Source organism: Mus caroli, unplaced genomic scaffold (assembly GCF_978045245.1).
Source record: "Mus caroli unplaced genomic scaffold, Mus_caroli_1 scaffold_19, whole genome shotgun sequence".
NCBI classification, from domain to species: domain Eukaryota; kingdom Metazoa; phylum Chordata; class Mammalia; order Rodentia; family Muridae; genus Mus; species Mus caroli.
In genome coordinates, this window is record NW_028227274.1 from 67,780,378 (window position 1) to 67,801,210 (window position 20,833).

Here is a 20,833-nt window from a genome sequence, read left to right on the forward strand (position 1 = left end):
TATTGGTTACCATGCCTGAGTTTATACCTGTTGCTTTGGTGCTAACCTGAAGAGAAACCTTTTCTCACACCACATACATGCCTTTACCTTTGCCAGCCTGTGGTCGAGTCTGGCGGAAAGTCATTTGTTGCCGTCAGACCAAGTTTATTTAGATAAATCCTAATGTGTCCAGGACAGGTGGGCGTGAGTAGACTCCTGCGTAACACTGAGGTTCTAGCATTAGTACAATGTGCACAGTAAATGTGCAGTGTTTTTCCTTTATGCCCATGTTACTGCTCCACCAGTCGGCCGTCGAATATGACATCTTTAATGCAATTCTTCGAAGATTCTCTATGCCCAGAGCAGGGTTCATAATACACATGCAATGTCCAGAAGTAGACCTAGCATGTTTAAATGAACATCCCTCTTCCTGCTCCTCTGGCTGGCACAGCCAGACGGGAGGGGACATCTTACTGTAAGTGTCCCCATCCCTCTGCTCTGGGGGAAGTCTCTGCTTTGTCACTAGAGGCTGAGGTGGCCCACCAAGCTGCCAAAAGGCTATTTTAGCCAGTCCTACTAACACTCTGCACCTGTCCTTGGCCCCAGGAGCCCCACGCTGGTTGGTCTTCAGGGTGTAGCGGGATCTCTAAGCCGACGAGGAACTCTTTTGAGCCCCGGAGCAGCTGTCAAGCTTGACATTCTAATGCATTCTATGGATGGGCTGAGGAAATCTTTCCTCCTCCTCAAGTTACAGCCTGCACTTGCACAAATAAATCCAATCCCTTGACAGCACGCGGGCAGAATTCTATCCCTGCATTGTCCTGTGTTCCCAGGCTACCTTAGTCTCTTTTCCTTACGGACAGTTAGTTATACGTGCTTTGGATGTCCCCGGAAATACTGAACTAAATTCTCGTAGTGACTTCTCACTGTTGATTTCCTACCATTAGCTTACTTTTAAAATTAGAAATGTCTTGCAGCGTGCATCTAGTCTAATATATAACGCACTTTCAGTTGAATTTTGGCAAGCAAAGCCCGTTTAGAATCTTTTCGACTTTTAAGCGTACTTTCCAGAGACTGTGATTATTTTTTTTTAAATTGAGATAAAAGGCCCAGTGGGATGGCTCAATGGGTAAAGGTACTCGCTTACTGCTATGTTTGACAACTTGATCCCTGGGACCTACAGGGTAGAGCGAGAACTGACTCCAAGTCCTCCTTTGATTTGCATAGGCTGCAGCACATGTGCCCACCCACAACACACATAAAAACAATATGTATAGTTAAGGAAAAAGAAATACATTGTTGGGACCTGGAAAGTAGGTCACTCGGCAAAGAGTTTACATACAATCATAAGGCCTAAGGTTTTGGTTTATTTTTGTTTTTGTTTCCCACCCCTCCTCCCCCATAGTGTGTTATTAAGAAAAACATAATCCAGGCATGGTATTGTGTATTTATAATCCCAGCACTAGGGGAGCACTGGCCAGTTAGCCTACCCTAATCTCTACATTTGATGCCTCACTCTGACTTCTGGCCACCACAAACACGTACCACTCACTACAAACACGTACCACCCACACAAGCAAATACATCCACTCCCCCCCACATGAGTGCACACACACACACACACACACACACACACACACACGAATATATCAGTACATATGAAACTCACGCTAGTGAATGATTTGAATCGCTATATTATAATTCCCATCTCCCCAACCCAGGGAGTTTCACGGATGGATGTTGGTAGCCCGGCTTAAGGGGCCCTTGCTGTGTCTCTTCTCAACATCAGTGGTGGTACCATCCTCTCCACTGTGAATGGATGACCTATTTTAAGTTTGTAGTCCACTATCTCAGCTGAGGACATTTCATAAATAAAAACGAGCAGTATACATCGCCTGGGCGGGTCTTGAATGGATGACATCTAGTTACAAATTAACGACCTAGCAGGGTGGGATTGCAGTAGCATCCGGGTTAATTTTTTTATACATGAAGAAAGGCAAGCCAGAAGAGTGTTTGTCGTGAAGGCTGCAGTCCTTCCATAGTGAGGTGATCTGACTCCACGTTGTTCTCACAGCCTCCATCTGTGTGGCAAGACTCTGCCGTTTGGCTAACATACCACCCAGATGCCTCTGGGTCTATTTGGCTTAGACTTTATGGACAGTTCAACCAGCGGAGCAGACACTCCCCCCTACCCTGCATCCCAACTCCCTTTTTCTGAACACTTTATGCTCTTTAGAAGGCTGATATTTGAATCAAATAACAAGTTGGTTTTTTAACTCTTTCTTTCATGGTATTGAATTTCTCCATTGAACTTAAGTGATCGGAAAGCTTACAAACAAAATATTGATTTTAAATTCTGGGGGTGAGGAGAACAATATTATGGTGAGGCAGTTCTTCATGAAACTGTCCCCCTTAAAATTACTTTTGTGGGGCATATTTTGTTTACCTGCACAAATACTGATTTATCCTGAAGCCTTCAACTCTGTGCATCCTTATTGTGTGAGAGTGTCACTCCCACGTCACTGCCCATATGTAGGAGTCAGAGAGCAGCACCGCAGGCTTATTTCTTGGTTCCACTTTTACGTGGATCCCGCAGGTTGAGCTAGGGTCTTCTGGTGAGCCCAGCAAGCACCTTTCCCCTCTGCGCCATCTCACAGGCCCTGCATTGAAGCTTTGATGCTCGTTCCTAGTTCAAGTATGATAGTTTTCACACGTGTATGTGTGAATTACTAATATAACGAGGCCTTCACTTTGCAGCTGCAACAGGAGCTAAAATCAAACATTGAAACTGTAATATTGCGAGCTAAATGTTGCTTGAACAACTCAACCTTGCTTTTACAAGGGTCAATCACTGCAGGCTATGAATCCACTCTGCCTGCTTTTTTTGCCATAGGTTCTGCGAAAGAAGAACTTTTGGGTATATACAGTTTACTTCACAGGTGACGTTTTCGGTGTAGTATTTCATTTAATCACATCAAAAATTTCATGCAATATCTTTGTATCAATATTTCACAGCTATCATTACGGGAAACATTTGAATTCTGTGGATTAAGGAGTTCTTTCTAACTTACTATTCTTATGAAGGTTCACGTTCTTACAGTGAGATTGCATGGGGTATCCGATAACCAACCAGTTTCTTTCGGTGGGAGATGTTTCAGTATTGAGGTGTGTTTATGTGTGTAGTTTTAAATGTGACTTACTCTGTCATTTTATTTACAGAACTATGGAGATGGGACTCCCTATGACCACATGACTAGCAGGGATCTTGGGTCACACGACAATCTCTCTCCACCTTTTGTCAATTCCAGAATACAAAGTAAGAAAAGTTTTATATCAACATATACTTTTGGAAAGCTTATGTTTTGCCAATGGAAGATAATTGTGCCTCAGATAAACATTCAGCCTTTAAGAGTAGGGATAGACAGTTTACTATAGTGCTCCCAAAGGATGGAAATGCCATTCATAAATGAATAATAACAAGATGGGTGTGAATATCATCAGTTTTACAAATGTGGAATTTCGGTGATACAATATCTTAGTGCACTTTTCTCTTTCTTAGACATAAAGTGTCCTTTAACAGTAAGTACTTTCCTCAGGACACAGTAAAGAATATTGTGATAAAATATTTGGCTTTTAGAGTAACAAGACATATAGTCAGAGTAGCTGCTTCAAGGTGAATTGGACAATCCTGTTGTGTTTTTTGCCAGGGTGTGGATTTAATGTTGCCTGCTAGCTAGACCTAATTCTATTCACTTTACAATAGCTGTATAGTGGCTTGCAATTGGAGTCTGTCTGCAGATTCCTTCTGTGCCCTATACACTGGCTTCACTAGCATATTCCCCTGCTTTTGGCTACTCAGTCAGGATGTTGGTTTAACAGCAGTAAGCCTAGCAATGAAAGGATGATCCACAATGGCTTAAAAGGTCTCAGTGGCCAGATCCTTCGTTTTGATTGGAGACAATGATCTTTGTCCTAGTAAATGTGAGTTCTTCACAATATTAGGAAGTCTTTCAGACTGGCCATGTGCTATTGCAAATTTATCAATAAATGAAGTTCAATTTCATGGACACAAGCTGTTGGACCATTCTTGAAGGAAAATTCAGAGCAATAATGATATGCTTTTCAAGAGTGTCCTGATTTTAAGCCTTGGAAGTTCTGCCAGTTACTTAAGGTGCTGATGGTCCTTTAATCGCAGGTTTGTTTTTTTTTTTAATTGCCATCCAATCAGGCATTTAACACAAAGTTGTTTTGAATGGATAACATCTAGCTTATGCCTTTGAGTGTCTTCTCAGAGAACCACAGAATGCTATTTGATCTAGGTGCTTGTTATTGGTAGCTTCTTTTTTACTTCAAAGTTGGTAAAGTTGGCGCTGACTTCCTAATTTGTAACTAAAGCAGGGGTCCCTAGCTCTTTTTAATTATTGGTGAAAAATAAGTCCAGCCTCAGCAAATTCAAGATGTGTGGAAATCTGTGATGGGGGGTGGGATTTGGTAATTTGGATTTTATAGGACAAGTTTCAAGTCTTTGGCTGTGAGTTTAGGATTTCGGTTTTTGCCTCTCTGTTTATTTTTTCCCCTGACTACATATGATAGAGTCAAAGATAAAATTAAGAAGGTGGTCTGAGACGTAATGTAAAAAGAATATACTAACTTCATTTAGAAAAGTCCAAAATTATTCTCTGATGAGCTAAAATGTTACCTAAAATACACAAGCTACTCCTGTTTAGAAGTTTGGTGTGTATGTGAACAGGTTTAAAGAACAGTCTGATGGGTTCATGTTTTAGAACAAGGCGTGCAACCTATTCAAATAATGGCTATTCTCCACATTTCTTTGTGGACAGAAACTTCCCCAAACTAGTTTTTTTTTTAATCCAAACTATTTAAATATAAGTGGGCTGACACCTTAGACAGGGTTCTTTTTTGCCTAGTTGTTGTTTAAGTTTAAAACCCATGTCAGCGTCTCTCTTTCATCTGCCTGCCTTCCTTCCCATTAGACTCTTAGTCATGGAGGCCAGAACAGAGTCCTGCATTGTGCTGGAACCTCTGTTGTGTGGGCGAGGCTCCTGCCCACTGTCCCCAGTGCAAAGGCTTCTCTGTTAGATAAGCTGTCTGGTCTGAAACATGGCCCTTTATTGTTTACAAACTGCAACATTTTCCACCTCAAGCAGATTTCTGCACAGAAAAGAATTGTGCTTGGGCTAAATGGTTTATCTGACATTAACGGAGCAGTGTCAGACTCGGGTCAGGAAAGTCACCCTAAGAGCGAGAGGTCAGTGTGCAGTGTGCAAAAGGACACAAAGAGAGAGAAAGGCATGGAAGCATATATGAGATGCCATACATTTTTAGTTTAGAGAAGAATGGGAAGGTATTTTTTAAAGAACTGAGGGTGCTGGTGCCTTTAACATTCTTCCCTGCCTCCAATTTATAGCATCACAGATGCTCTCTTGATTGGCTTGCGCATCTCAGGGCCTGACTCTGCGAACAAAGATCTTCTTTGAGTTTGCCCAGGGTGCTGAAAGTACTTTTATGACAAGTCCTTTTGGGTGTTATGCTCTTTATTTTTATTTTAAATAATAAAAAAACCCACGATTTCCCAAAGCAATTTGCAAACAGAGATAAAGTAAGAGCCCTTGCTATCCAGCAGGTTGAGCTCTTAGAAGACAGTCATGTTGAATCCTTTTCCTCTGCTAGGAGCTCTCAGACTCTCCTGAAAGCTTTGGGCTATAGCCCTCTCCTGAATGGTGAACTGGTTTCCATGAACGCTCCAGAAGATTTCTTTCTATTTCAAAGGCTTTTTTCTGCCATGTCACGTTAGGGTAAAAGCTATAGCATTGGAAATAAATCAGCCACTTTATTGGAGCAGATTCTCTATTGTCAACTCAATCAAGTCTGTGACTGCACTAGATGTCTGCTACAGAAATAAGCGGCACTAATTTTACGGGAAGGAGTTATTAACTGCAGATGACCTGATTTGTTTTGTTTTTTAGCTGTTTACTTATGAAGTTTGGTTTTATTTCAATGAAAGAAAAAGGGACTGCACTCACTCTCCTCTTTTTTTTGTTTTTAGTACATGGTTATGATTTATTTTCTTTCTTATGGCAATACACTATTTTAGTGACAGGATACCAATACCTGTTAGCATGTTTGCCCATAAACTTCATTATAACAAAGTCTTTTTTCTTGTGCAAGCATCAGTGTTTAGAAATCATATGAATTATCTTTTACAAATGCTACAATTTTTTTTTTAGAAAATGAAATTTCTGCATGATACCAGAAATTTCAACACAATACACTCTACTTTGTGCCTTCATCTTAAAATTCCAGCCAAATGAGATGTAACTGATAAGCATTAAAGTGACCTTATCAATCTTTTCCTTTAGAAATCAATTTGTTAAATCTGAAACTCATGCCCTGTCTCATGCTTGCGTCCTCCTCAGTGTAGATCTAGGCGAGCACAGGTTTGTATATACATGAGTGCACACATTCGTCCGCGTGTGCCTGTTATGTTGGGAGAACTAATGACTCTCCTTAGCTACAGGTTGTCTTTAGGAGAGCCCTGGTCTAGCTGTGGTTGTTGTACATACAGGTTCAGTAGGTGATGCTCTATAAACCCGGCAAAGGACTTATAACCAGTCACGAAGCAAACTTTTGATCAAAAGTGGCCTTTTGTTTTTGTTTTGCTATGGGGCAGGCTCTGAGTGATGGAGAGAGCAATGAGCAACCTCTCTTCACTTGATGTTTCTCTGTGAACTAACTTATAGCATGCCTTGAGGAACTCATAATCTACTTGCCTTACATGTGAGCCAGTGTACCGATTTGTATGTAGAGGAGACAAGTCCTGTTAATGTAACCTTCATCTCTTGTATTTATGAACCAGTTCGCTTAAACCGTCGCAGGCTATCAGTTGGGTAACTTTCAGAACGTGCTAACAGAACAGAGTCTAGTCTAATGTCTTTGAGATTATTTACTCGGTCTAGAATTATATGAAAGTACTGGTAAGGACCACACACAAAGAATATAGATATTTTCAGAAGTTATCAGTTTTTAAAATTTTGTTTTGGCCTATATTGATACAATAAATTTGGTCTTGCCAGGCATTAACCTTTTTGCAAGTTATTGTCTGAGTAGTTTTTAATGGCAGCCAGTATATTTTTCAGCTGAAACTCTTTGATCTAAGGACGGATGGGAGCACGAATTTTCCTTCTATTGTTCCAGAGTCTCAGTTAGAAACCACATTGTTGGAGGATGAGCGAGTCTGTTGCCCAGTGAGGTTAGGTTCGTGAATTGGTGAGGGGGGGGTGTGAAAAGTGATACATTGTAACAGTTGCCTGTAGCTTCCCTGTCAGGTGATACATTGTAACAGTTGCCTGTAGCTTCCCTGTCAGCTGCTGCAGTTTTCACATGCTCCAGGGTGAGTGCTTGGGTTTCCTAGCTGTGGTATTTGTGTCTAGTCCTTAGTCAGACTGCACCAGGCCAGTGAATAATTCACCACCAAAGACACTGTTTTTAAACTAGCTCAGCGGAACATTTTACTGTGGGATTAGATGGAGGATTCTGGGAAGAACTGAAGAAAGCTGCTGGCTTATAGGATGACCTTTGAGTCTCATCTGGGTTAGCCGTTGGTATTTTGATTTGGTTACTGTGGTCATATTGTGACAGCTGCTGGCTCATTATAATTCGGTTCCACTGCTCTGTTTGCCTAGCAGGAATATTTAGGTTTGTATTACTTGAGAGTGTTTATGGCTACCGTGAGCTTACCCCCAGCAGAAAGGTGAAGCATTGCGGGCTTTCCCACCCCAGCGGCGGAGGCAGGCGATGCCGACTTCTTGTAAAAAAAAAAAATGACATGTTCTTGAAGATGCTAATGTGGTGTTTCTTTTCAGTGAAAGATGGAAAATACCCAATGAATTGGCTTTTATGAGGAAAACTGTTTTTGGAAATCTTTATGTGCAAAGGGAAGCATGACCTCAAAGAAACCTCATCTTTTCAAAGCCTGGGTAGTTTTACTAGCCCACTCGGACAGATGGGTTTTTACTAGCCCACTAGGTCAGATGCAGAAATGTAAATATTAATAAACAGCAAAAGCCAACTCTGGAAAGTCTTGTTCACTTGTAAAATATCCTGAAGCAAGTAGTTGAGCAGGCAGCTTTTAAGTCCGTTAGTGTTCTGTATTCCCCCCTGAAGTTCTGCTTATTATTTCTATCATTGGTAGCATCATTATTATGTTTATTCTGGCATTGAGCTCTGTACATTGGGCCTTATATATTCTAGCAAGTGCTCTGTTACAGAACTGAACACCCAGCGCTAGTGGTCAGGTTCGTACATATGTGCGTGCATGCGTGTGTGTAATGGCAATGGCAATTCTCACTGTCTCTTGTTGTCTGGTTGTCACCTCTTACATGTTGCGCTGATAATATGGAACCTGCAATTATGCATATGAGGAACCTTTAATAGTGTCCTTGTCTGACTTTACTTGCTTTGCCTGAGTGTTTCAATTCTTTTGCTATTGTTTTGTTGTTTTTGTTGTTGTTGTTTTGTTTGTTTTTTGAGGTGAGTTCTGATTCTTTTAATATTAAACCATCTTCAAGAAATATTCTGAAAAATATGCTGTACGTTGCAGCATTAGTGGTTTTAACAGCTCTAGCTGCTGTGGTAAGGTTTGGGCTCAGAAAGTTCCAGTCCTCCTTGTTTCCTATATTGCCTAGATTGCTTAGGGCTCTCTGTTTTTCTTCTTTTAGCGGAGGGAGGAAGAGTCCTTTGGAAGGTCTCTGTGATGGTTTTGTAATCTCATGGTCCTTTCCTCTTACTGTGTCATTTTGACTATAGCCTGTATTTGATCATTAGAGGAGTTTGTTTCCTTGCTTTAAAACCGTTATCCCTATTTTATGAGTTCCTGTATTCTTCAAATGTACATTTTCTTTTTTAAATTTGAAGTAATGTGCCCGGTGGAGGTCCCAGCTCTCTGAAAGCAGAGACAGACCCATCTCTGAGTTGCAGGCTAGCCTGGTCTACAAAGTGAGTGCCAGGACAGCTAGAGCTGTTACACAGAGAAAGCCTGCCTTGAAACCAACTAACCAACCAACCAAACACAAACAAACAAACAAACAACCCCCCCCAAAAGAAAATTTAAATGTGTTTGGTGTGTGCATACGTTGGGGTATGTGTGGGTACTTATGCACCACAGTGGAGGGTGAAGGGCAGGGTAAAGGAGTTGGCTCTCTCCTTCCACCAAGTGCGTTCCAGCAATTGAACTGTTCGGCCACAGGTGCCTTTACCTGCTGAGCCATTTTCTTGGTCTGGAATGTAACCTTTAAAGCGCTGTCCCAGTTAAATGTTTCTTTTATATCTCCACTTACTCCAGATCTGTAATTAAGGGATGAATTTAGCATGAAATTGCAACTGGTTCAGTTGAATACCAGAGAGTGTTCTGCAGCAGGCCATTATTTAGGGGAGCCATACAGGACCTCAACAAATTCCTTTGAATGGTTCAAGATAAAAATAAGATATATAAGGTTTAAACTCTGAATGAAATACCCGTATTTAGATTCTAGATCCTACCAAACTAGAAGAAAATCCTGTACTAGAACCTGGCTGACTGAAATTCAAGGTTCATTTTATAGTTCTGTGTCCTATACAGACTATGCTCTCATTGTTAGGGTACAGTTCACCCTGTGGTTTGGTAGATTTCAGTTTTCAATATCCACACCACTGATTGTTTGATGTGTAAGAAGAAGTCAGTGAAATCAAGACTATTTTGAAAAGCCATTGAGGAAGTTGATGACTGCCAGCGTTCAGATAACTCACTTCCTGCTGTCCGGTCAACGATCACCTCTGCTGCTCTTTTCTTCAATGGTCTCGCTGCCATCTCGTTCTGCCATCTCCTCTCTATTGCACCGAGATTCACACTGTGCCCGTGAAAGACTTTCACAGTTAGAACAGGTTTGCAAAGGCTGCCTTTTCTGAAAGTTAGAAGGGCAGATAACCAGAAAAACGTTACCTTGAGAAGTGTGGACCACAGAGCTATGTAGTTCCCCTAGAGACTGGAGTGGATTCTATGCAAGGCTGGCTCTCGAGCTGGGCTGTGTGGTAACCCCAGCTCTGCGAAGCCTGAATGTCTGAAGCCCAAGTGTAAGACAGTTTGCACCACATGCTGAGACCACTGAAGAAAGAGAAAGAAAAAATTACTGATTCTGAAAGAAACAAATAGATATAATTTAAGATTTACATGCAAATGGTGAGATAGGAATATCTGATAAGAGTATTTGTGCTCTAGGTACTGGAAATTTTGACTAATGGTAGGTTATTTTTTTATTATTTATTTATTTATTTATTTATTTTTTGCTTCATAAGTTTGGTGTTAGCCACTGCTAGAATGTGTTTGCAGGTCTGTGGTTTCATGGCTGGTGTCTCTGGGGTTCTTTTTGTCCTTATCATTGTCCCGGAATGACTCATAGCTTCTGTGAGATCAGGAAGGATGCGTTTAGCGACATCTGTCTGTCCCTTTCCTCTCTGGTTCCCGGATTCTCTGCCTGTCTCTGGATTTGGGAACAGGGGTGGGTAAGGGCTGTGCATGTGATAACTCACAGCCACTTCAGTGCAAAAGACAAGAGAAGGATGCTGAGAAGCCCCAGCAGCCGCTTGATTCGTGGCGTCCAATCTTAAAGGCATCTTTTTAAAGGTTTATTTAATTGAGGGTGTATGAATGTTTGGCGTGCATGTGTATATATAAACAATATATGTGCCTGGCACTCGTTGAAGGCAGAAGGGGGCCCTGGATCCCCTGGACCTTGAGTTAGGATAACTCTGAGCCACCATACGGATGCTGGGGACCTCTCTGCCAGAGCTACAGTTGTTCTAAACCGCTGAGCCAGCTCCCCTGTCCCCAAAGTGTACATTTTATAAGTGAACAATAAATACTTCTTCATGCCCAAATTGTGAAATCCAAGAGCAAAACTTCATGCAATAAAGCATAAAAGTGTGTCTCACGTTTGGTCAGCTAATGAGAAGAAAGGACAGATAGAGGCAGAGATCAACAGGGACTTTGATGAGCTTGGTGCTGGAGTTTGGGGCAGGGTGTTCACTGTTACCCACAAGCCTGAGCCTTCATTGTGCCGATTCCTGAGCAAGTCAGTAGGTAGCTATTTACCTTGTTGTGCCCCAGCATTGACCAACCCTTCTCCTTTCTGGCTCTGGCTTTTCTATTCCCCAGCCTCTCCAGAGCATTCCATCCAGTAGCCAGCCTACAGTTGCAGACACCAAGTCTCTTTGGTGCTCTCTTTGGTAGAGCCACAGGCCAATCTGAAGACCAACAACTTCCTATTATACCCATGCTGCAGAGGTTGGGCACCCTGGAGGCACCACTACAAGCGATAGGCAGAGAAACTCTCTCTCTCCCGGGTCAGCCATGCTCAACCTCTCAGGTGCAACCCCTGTAGAGATCAAACAGCCCTCTCACAGGAGTTGCATATCACATACCCAGCACATCAGATATTTACACTATAATTCACAACAGTAGCAAAATTGCAGTTATGGAGCAGCAATGAAAATAATTTTATGGTTGGGGTCATCATATCATGAGGGGCTGTATTGAAGGGTCGCAGCATTAGGAACCACAGTGGTTGAGAACCACTGGACTAGACTCAGTCTCTAGGGTATTCACCTGCAGCAAGCTGTCACTCTATACTGAGGCAGACAGAGAAGAATGCCCACCCTGTGTGGTGGGGTGCAGGATGTGTCTCTTTTTATTTCTTATGTATATAATTTTACTTGCTGAAATAAAGTGAAGGATTAGGTGTGCCAAAAGACATTTAATTCTGGACAACATGCCAAGACTGGGTAAAATTGTAAGGCCAGACTCCAACTTTTTAGCCCAAAGTTTTCTAATCCTGCCGAGGAGTACCGTGGCATGAATTAGTCCGGTGGGGTGGGGGAGAGAACACAGACATAGGAAAAGGCTTTCTGCCTATGACGATAAACAGGGTAGGAAACTGACTGGTGTCTTTATTTAGTGCGAAGGTTGTTCTTTACAGTCCTCACTGGGAAGATGGCATCTCAGAATTTTGTACAGGCCAAGCTCAAAGAGGTAACTAGTACACTACCTCTTGACAGACTCTGGGGCTGGGGGAGGATTAAATGCTGAATTTCTTTAAAAACACTATGGAGGGTATAGGTGTGCCATTTTATGCCTGTGGAGGCTTCCATTCTCTCCCTCCTCTTTGTGTTCTAGGAATCAAATCCATGAGTCAGGCTTGCACACACATGTTCCCACTAAGCCATCTTTTTGGCCTCCGACATACCGAATTTCTTCAAGCTTTTCCATTGCCCCTCATATCCAGAGCAGTCATTAGAGCATCGTCTAGTAAAGGCTGTGTGTTTTCCTCAGCTGCCCTGCTGCTGCCCCATGAACACGTGACTGCTGTCAGCGTTCTGCTTGGCACCACCCAAGGACCCAGGAACCTCCCATTTTAAGCACGAGGTCCTTCAAGAGTTGCCATGGCTTCTGCCTCTCTATGGGACTGTTATGGCAGGACTTTCTTGGGTCCTGGTTATGAATTGAAAATATAGATCCTTTGAGCCACAGGTGATAATAGCTGTAAAAACACCTTTGTTTTCTAGCGCGGACGGAGTAGAGGGCAGGCGCAGGACGGCCAGGGATAGTATGTTCGGTTTCCAGGACATCAGAACCAAAGTGGGAGGGTTTCTTTCTGAGCCTGCCCCCAAAAGCCTTCATCCTAGGCAGTAAGTCCCTCATCACGACAGCTCTGCTAAACTCAGGTGTGCCACTTCGTGGGATGGTTGGCTCCAGCTGTTTTCCTGTCCATCTTAAAAGTTCTCAATTTCATCTCTGCACATGACTGAGAGGCCCTCAAGCTGAGTCAAAGTTCATTGGGCTACAACTGAACAGTGGAACCACTGCTTAGAACAAGGCTTTTCTTCAGCGGTACTTTGACACCTCTCATGTGCTTGGGGACACCCCGACCTGTGACACCTCGGACGGATGAACGGACATCTCCCTGCTGAGATTTTCCTCTAGAGATGCTTGGGAGGGAGCATAGGCCCTGTGTGGAGTTACACTGTCCTTCTCTTCACTCCTAAGAAGCCAGTGGAACATGTATGTTTGAGTGGAACTCATTCACTGAATCTCATTTTCTTCCCTTTTGTAGAACATCAGACCTAGGAGCCAGCTAGGACAACGTGTGTGGCGTGCATATTGAGCCAGCCAGTGCAATGTGTATGGGGCATATATTTAGCGAGGCAAAAGATCTTTATAGATGAACTCAAACATTTTTCATCTTTTCAAGTGATGAAAATAGGCATCATTGTAAATGGTATAATACAGGTTTTAATTGTTGATGCTAAAGTACAACACTGAAGGCTTTTTTTGTGTAGCTTGGACATAACACAAAACACCCAGTCTGTGGGAAGTGGTGGGTGTGGGTCAAAAGAGGACTCTACTCTTGGTGCTGGTGTGAAGACATCCTATCCTATCATGTTTTGGTTGCCTCACTTTGATCAAGTCTCCTTAGTGCTTACAATGGGACTTGCTATGTGAGGAGATGGTGTGTATCTGAGTGAAGCGAAATGAAAACCACCTGGTGCTCACACTCCGTCCATGCAAGTCACCACCCCAACTACTGTTAGTTTACTGGAGGTGTTTTCCCGGTCCCTAGGGCTGGCCTCTTGTAACCTTGAGCATCACATAGCGAAGTTTGGAAGAATGAGGAAGTGATAAATGATGCAGCACTCCTCGTAGGCCATATTAAAGCTGGATACAAATAGAGAGGTCATAATACCTGATGATATTTGGTAGAGGAAAAGAAAACAAAAGAAGTGAAGGAGGAGAGAAAGACACATACAAAGCTCGCTCTTTCTTTCTTTCTTTCTTTCTTTCTTTCTTTCTTTCTTTCTTTCTCTCTCTCTCTCTCTCTCTCTCTCTCTCTCTTTCTTTCTTTCTTCCTTCCTTCCTTCCTTCCTTCCTTCCTTCCTTCCTTCCTTTCTTTATTTCTTTGTTTCTTCTGCTCTCATCCCAGAATATGGTCGTCCAGGCATGTGCTGTGAGCAGAGACCGAAGTTGGAAACTATTCTGGTTGCTAATTTTGTGCTTTTACTTACCTTGGCTACTTGGACCAACTGTATTCTTAACAGTTCACCTAGCAAATCTAACTGCTTCAGACGCAAGCGTGAACACTTTATGTGTAACAGATTCTGTTTAATTGGGCAGTACGCATCAAAGACGGAGATCTACTAGAGACCTCATCCCCTTCAGAGCTTCCAGAATGTCTGGAAACAAACCTAATATCCAGTTGCAGAGCTTCTGAAAACAGGTATCCTGTGAGAATTAACTACACATTTCCTTTAGCTGTTAGTGTTTATTTCATTGGAGCAGGATTTTCTCTTCTTTCCTTATGATTTCCTCACAAATATGACTTGAAAGTTAACGTGCAGTGATCCTAATATTTCGCTGTCATGGCAGACTACTTTCAGTGTAGTGGGTGGTCATCGTGAGCTAGTTGTTAGAACAAACTAACCTGGAGAACAGTTAGGATATAAAATCATGAAGATCCTCTCTAGGGATAGATAGCATCTTCAGGATGAAGACCTACTAGGAATGGCGAACATCCTCAGAGAGGAACTGGCTCTACACATTCATACTTTTTTTATGCACAGTCCTCAGTCACTTGAAAGCCAGTAGATAATCAAACTAAAGTGTCCTCACCCACGGCTCACAGTCTTCCCAAGGTATCCAAATGGTTAATGAGATTTTGCCCCTGAATTTTCACGACTTTCATTTGCTTCTGAAGTAAAAAATTATGGCTTTTCTCTCAGCTGAGCCGATGGTAGTTTACCAGTGGAATTGAGTTCACACCTGCTGTAGCATAAAAAGAAGTCTCTTTGTGACTTTACACATCCTCTGAGCCGACCAGAGGCCGGTCTCCACAGTCTTTACTCCACAAGGTGGTCCCCTGTCTGTGCTTTAGGGAAACTGCATATAAAGACTGTCCCCATTGCTGACCGCCTACAGCTCAGTGCATCTCTGGAGATTCTTCCCTCCTCCAGGTATGTGACTGTTAGGCAGGCATTTGGACTGCAGTTGGCAGTGGGTTTACATGAGCGCTGTGAAGTATGCATATGGGGACATCTTTGCATTTGCTAAACCACTTAGCTGTTGCAGACATGGTCCGTTAGTCAGGCAACTTCCAATAGCTTCTCCAAGAGCTCTAGTTAAGGGGCAGGAAGTGTAAATTAGCGTACACTTAGGTGGATAATTAATACTTAGCATGGGCATCTAAGGTTGTAATAGAATATATAAAAATGTCAGTTGTTACTGAAAGTCGTAGCAGCACAGATGACTTTTCTTTGTCGTGAGTGTTCCTCCCACCAAAACAACAAAATGCTTCCTGTCTGCATGAAACATCTTCACAGTTGAAGGAGGAGTAATTTTCCTGTCAGTTAGTATTTCCCATGGTCATTATGAATTTCAAGACCTCTGCTAATTGAGAGCATTTTGTGTGGTTTGACCACATATGGCAAATATCTTCTTTAAAAAAAAAAAAAAAAAAAAAACAACAACTTTTTTTTTTTGGTTTATTTGTATATTTGGGGACCACTCGTTTATTCAAGAAACTAGCTTCACTCTTTCACTCCTACCCCCTGCTCATCAACAATAGAGGTTGTTAATTTGGTAGCCTCAGCACAGTAGTTATTTAGAGACGGAGGCAGGGAGCTTTTTCTAGTGGCTAAGTTGGAAGAGGTAGAGATGACGAAATGGATCGCAAGTTCAGTTTTGGGCTTGGCTGTGTCAGGAGCGGATTTTGCACCTCCCGGCTTAGCTGTCTTGATTTTCAGGCACAGAGGAAATGTTCTCTGACAGCAGCAAAGGGAAGGGCAAGTTCTATATCTGTGAAAGCACAGGGCACTGCCTCACTGCTTGGGAAACGGCACAGACTGCTGGATAAGTAAAATCGATGTTATCACGGTAACTGCAGTGGCTGGATGTGGTATCACCCACCTTTCATCCCAGCATTCAGAAAGCAGAGGACTGTGAGTTTGAGGCTAGCCTGGTCTACATACAACCCTGGTGGATTATTCAATGAGACCCTGTCTTAAAACAAAGCAAGACAAAACAAATCAATATGCCTAAAAACAGTCTCCACCGTGACATCATCCTCAGGACTCAGAGTTTGGGAAAGCATCTGTATAAACTCCCTTTATACGAGTTGACTAAAGTGATGAATGTCCACCTTCAGCTAGACTTTAGTTCATTCATTCATTTAACAAATACTCCAAGGGCTTCTGATAAATTTGAATGCCTGGTTAGGCGTTACAAACTAGTGTGTCCCTTTCTTGCCTTCAGATGGTCACACTTGCTAAAGGAGGACCAGATAATAGTAGTAGGTGCTTACGGAGGACACTGGTGTAATGATCAGCATTTACCCCAAATGCTGTTAGGGCGTCCAGTCTGGCCACCAGTCTCTTAATGTGGCTACAGTCTTTTAAATACTTGCTTTTCACAAGGCCTCGCAGAGTCCTCCACATGGGATAAGCTTCTTGGCTGGGCCTTGCCTTTGCTGTCTTCTAGAGAATGTAGGTGAGGCTGTGTAGGAAAAAAGTTACCTCCCCATTGCTGTGTGACCACGAAGTGATGGAGCCCAGAATCTAAGCTGCATCTGCTGAACTAGCTGCTTCCTGTTCATCTGTGACCAGACAAACTGGGAAGTCCTTGTCCTTACCTCCCTAGGATCCCTCAATAAAAGATAATATGGAAATGATCTTTCCAGATCTTTCCAGAAATCAGGTGCAGCTAATCCAATCCCTGAACAGAATACGTTGGTCGAATAAAGCCTGGGTTTCTCTCTCTCTCTCTCTCTCTCTCTCTCTCTCTCTCTCTCTCTCTCTCCTCGCTTGAAGGTAATTGAATGGCAGGAAGATGCATCCATATCTTTAATAGTATCCCTTTCTGCCCACCATAACACGAAGCTCTACTTTCCCATCCTTCTTCATTTCTTGCAAGGTGACTATGAATCCCAGACAGCACATAAATTCATGACCGGAAGCAGATAGTCCAGAGGGTGGGATATATACTTGTTCCTCCATATATATCCCACCCAATTGAGAAAAAGCAAAAATGTTCACCAGAAATGTAGTTTGTCTGGTCACCGATGAACAGGAAGCAGCTAGTTAATTCTTGTTGAATTTCTTTTTTTTTTTTTTTATATTTTTATTACATATTTTCCTCAATTACGTTTCCAATGCTATCCCAAAAGTCCCCCATAGCGCCCCCCCACTTCCCTATCCACCCATTCCCATTCTTTTGGCCCTGGCATTCCCCTATATTGGGGCATATAAAGTTTGCAAGTCCAATGGGCCTCTCTTTCCATTGATGGCTGACTAGGCCATCTTTCGATACATATGCAGCTAGAGACAAGAGCTCCGGGGTTCTAGTTAGTACATCATGTTGTTCCAACAATAGGGTTGCAGATCCCTTTAGCTCCTTGGGTACTTACTCTAGCTTCTCCATTGGGAGCCCTGTGATACATCCAATAGCTGACTGTGAACATCCACTCCTGTGTTTGCTAGGCCCCAGCATCGTCTCACAAGAGACAGCTATATTTGGGTCCTTTCAGCAAAATCTTGCTAGTGTATGCAATGGTGTCAGCGTTTAGAAGTTGATTATGGGATGGATCCCTGGGTACGGCAGTCTCTAAATGGTCCATCCTTTCATCACCACTACGAACTTTGTCTCTGTAACTCCTTCCCTGGGTGTTTTGTTCCCAATTCTGAGAAGGTGCACAGTGTCCACACTTTGGTCTTCATTCTTCTTGAGTTTCATGCGTTTAGCAAATTGTATCTTAAATCTTGGGTATCCTAAGTTTTGGGCTAATATCCACTTATCAGTGAATACATATTGTGTGAGTTCTTTTGTGATTGTGTTACTTCACTCAAGATGATGCCCTCCAGGTCCATCCATTTGGCTAGGAATTTCATAAATTCATTCTTTTTAATAGCTGAGTAGTACTCCATTGTGTAAATGTACCATAATTTCTGTATCCATTCCTCTGTTGAGGGACATCTGGGTTCTTTCCAGCTTCTGGCTATTATAAATAGGGCTGCTATGAACATAGTGGAACATGTGTCCTTTTTACCGGTTGGGACATCTTCTGGATATATGCCCAGGAGAGGTATTGCTGGATCCTCCGGTAGTACTATGTCCAATTTTCTGAGGAACCGCCAGACTGATTTCCAGAGTGGTTGTACAAGCTTGCAATCCCACCAACAATGGAGGAGTGTTCCTCTTTCTCCACATCCTCGCCAGCAACTGCTGTCACCTGAATTTTTGATCTTAGCCATTCTGACTGGTGTGAGGTGGAATCTCAGGGTTGTTTTGATTTGCATTTCCCTGATGATTAAGGATGTTGAACATTTTTTCAGGTGTTTCTCTGCCATTCGGTATTCCTCAGGCGAGAATTCTTTGTTCAGTTCTGAGCCCCATTTTTTAATGGGGTTATTTGACTTTCTGGAGTCCACCTTCTTGAGTTCTTTATATATATTGGATATTAGTCCCTTATCTGATTTAGGATAGGTGAAGATCCTTTCCCAATCTGTTGGTGGTTTTTTTGTCTTATTGATGGTGTCTTTAGCCTTGCAGAAGCTTTGTAGTTTCATGAGGTCCCACTTGTCAATTTTCGATCTTACAGCACAAGCCATTACTGTTCTATTCAGGAATTTTTCCCCTGTGCCCATATCTTCAAGGCTTTTCCCCACTTTCTCCTCTATAAGTTTCAGTGTCTCTGGTTTTATGTGAAGTTCCTTGATCCACTTAGACTTGACCTTAGTACAAGGAGATAGGAATGGATCGATTCGCATTCTTCTACATGTTAACAACCAGTTGTGCCAGCACCATTTGTTGAAAATGCTGTCTTTCTTCCACTGGATGTTTTTAGCTCCCTTGTCGAAGATCAAGTGACCGTAGGTGTGTGGGTTCATTTCTGGGTCTTCAATTCTATTCCATTGGTCTATTTGTCTGTCACTATACCAGTACCATGCAGTTTTTATCACAATTGCTCTGTAGTAGAGCTTTAGGTCCGGCATGGTGATTCCACCAGAGGTTCTTTTATCCTTGAGAAGAGTTTTTGCTATCCTAGGTTTTTTGTTATTCCAGATGAATTTGCAGATTGCACTTTCTAATTCGTTGAAGAATTGAGTTGGAATTTTGATGGGGATTGCATTGAATCTGTAGATTGCTTTTGGCAAGATAGCCATTTTTACAATGTTGATAGTCTTCTTGTTGAATTTCTAACGGTTTTCTAACAAACACCCAGCCGAAACTCTGAGAGAGGCTGTTGAAGTCAGCGCCTACAGGGTGGGTCTCTGACTCAAGCACCTGGGTTTGGGTGTTTGACTGAGTCAGCACAGACTTTGAGACAGACACATGGCTGTACTTGGGCGATGTCTTAAAGCCTGTTGAGTACTGTCCAGGTCCAAGGAGACTTACCAGAGCTTACAAATGCCATTGCAAAGATTAGTGCTAGAGGCTACAAGAGCAGGCCCAGGCCTGGTACCCCAAAGGAAGGGCTGACAGGCTAAGCCATAATAGAATTCCGGCTCTAGGAAAAGAAAGGGTATCTCATACTGAGAGTGGAAGAAGTGGCCTTTTCCTTGGAACATGTGGTGACCTGTCTAAGGACTGGTGTTAAATGGTCAATAATGTGAAAAGGTTTGTAGTATAGGACAGTCACACATGCAGATGTGAGGACTCTTGAGATTAGCTGGTCGGTGACTAAAACAGTTTCCAGAGGAGGTGGCGATAGACTGAACTGAAGTCAGGAACAGCGCAGATCTGAGCACTACCAAGCTGCTGAAAATGGTGGGAACCGGGAACTGATGGGTAAGGAAGAGGCCATCCTTGGCTTCTTGGTGGTCTGGCTGGCTGGCTTAGGTTCTCCATTGGATAATAGCGTCACTTGTTAAGATATACAAAATGCAGATTTATTTTGGGGGGAGTAATGTTGATAGGTCCAGTTTTATACATAATGATTTTTTTTAGATGTTTGTGGGAAGACAGATTTGTGGTCTGTTTCAGGACTGCAGATTTGGCAAGCGGCATCCCATACTTAGCTGTGAAATCACAGGGACAGATAACTTACAGGGCCAGAGAAAAGTGAGCCCATTTTCTGATTAATCATGTGGTTTTCTACAGACTTTCAGTTGAAAAAACTAAATCCTCTGTCTTATAAGCCTGCAAACACCATATCTTTAAGTAAACTAGTTAATTCTTGTTTAATGGGTAATCACTTCCGGTCTGCTTAACCTCTCATTGTTAGCATAGTGTTTTCACTGCACTCTCCCCACTTCTCCTCCTTACCCTCCTCTGCCTTTGCTTTACCCTCCCCGTACTCCCCCACTGCTCCTCACCACCTTCTTCCTTGTCTCTGTCTCTTCTCCTTACCTTCCCCCTCCCCAGCCCTGACAGATTGACACTCAGTCTTCTCATCATTTCGGGAAGTCATGATAAATTCTTAAAGAAAGGCGTTGAAACCCCTGTTGGTGTTTGTGATCCTCTGTAGAAGTTTTCCTTCCACTACCGGAGTTATTCTTACATGAAGCTGCAGCACCGTGGTACGCGAATGGCACTGTGACTCATGTGGCTATGAGCGAATGAACGAACGGATGAATTAATGGATGAATGAACAAATGGTCCTCAAAAGGCACTAACTCCTCTGGTTGGGTGCTCCCCACATTGGGGAGATTCTATTGACATGGTGATTCATCCCATCCAGAGGTCCCTGCTTATACAAAGTTCTCAATTCCATAGCTACTGGCCACTCTTTTTATACATTTTTTTTGAGGATGAAAA

The 20,833-nt window shown here is 42.7% G+C and overlaps 1 protein-coding gene across 12 annotated transcripts in view; it reads left to right on the forward strand.

Annotated features, from left to right (window-relative positions):
- Tcf4 (transcription factor 4) overlaps positions 1–20,833 on the forward strand; it is a 343,670-nt gene that overhangs the window by 116,559 nt on the left and 206,278 nt on the right. For all 12 annotated transcript variants that reach the window (XR_015046030.1, XM_085833424.1, XM_085833430.1 and 9 more), the window contains one exon: positions 3,199–3,295. Coding sequence is in view for 11 of the 12 variants with exons in the window: in XM_085833424.1 (XP_085689550.1) it covers positions 3,199–3,295 (97 nt within the window). In the remaining variant the exon portion in view is untranslated. The remainder of the gene's footprint in view (positions 1–3,198; positions 3,296–20,833) is intronic.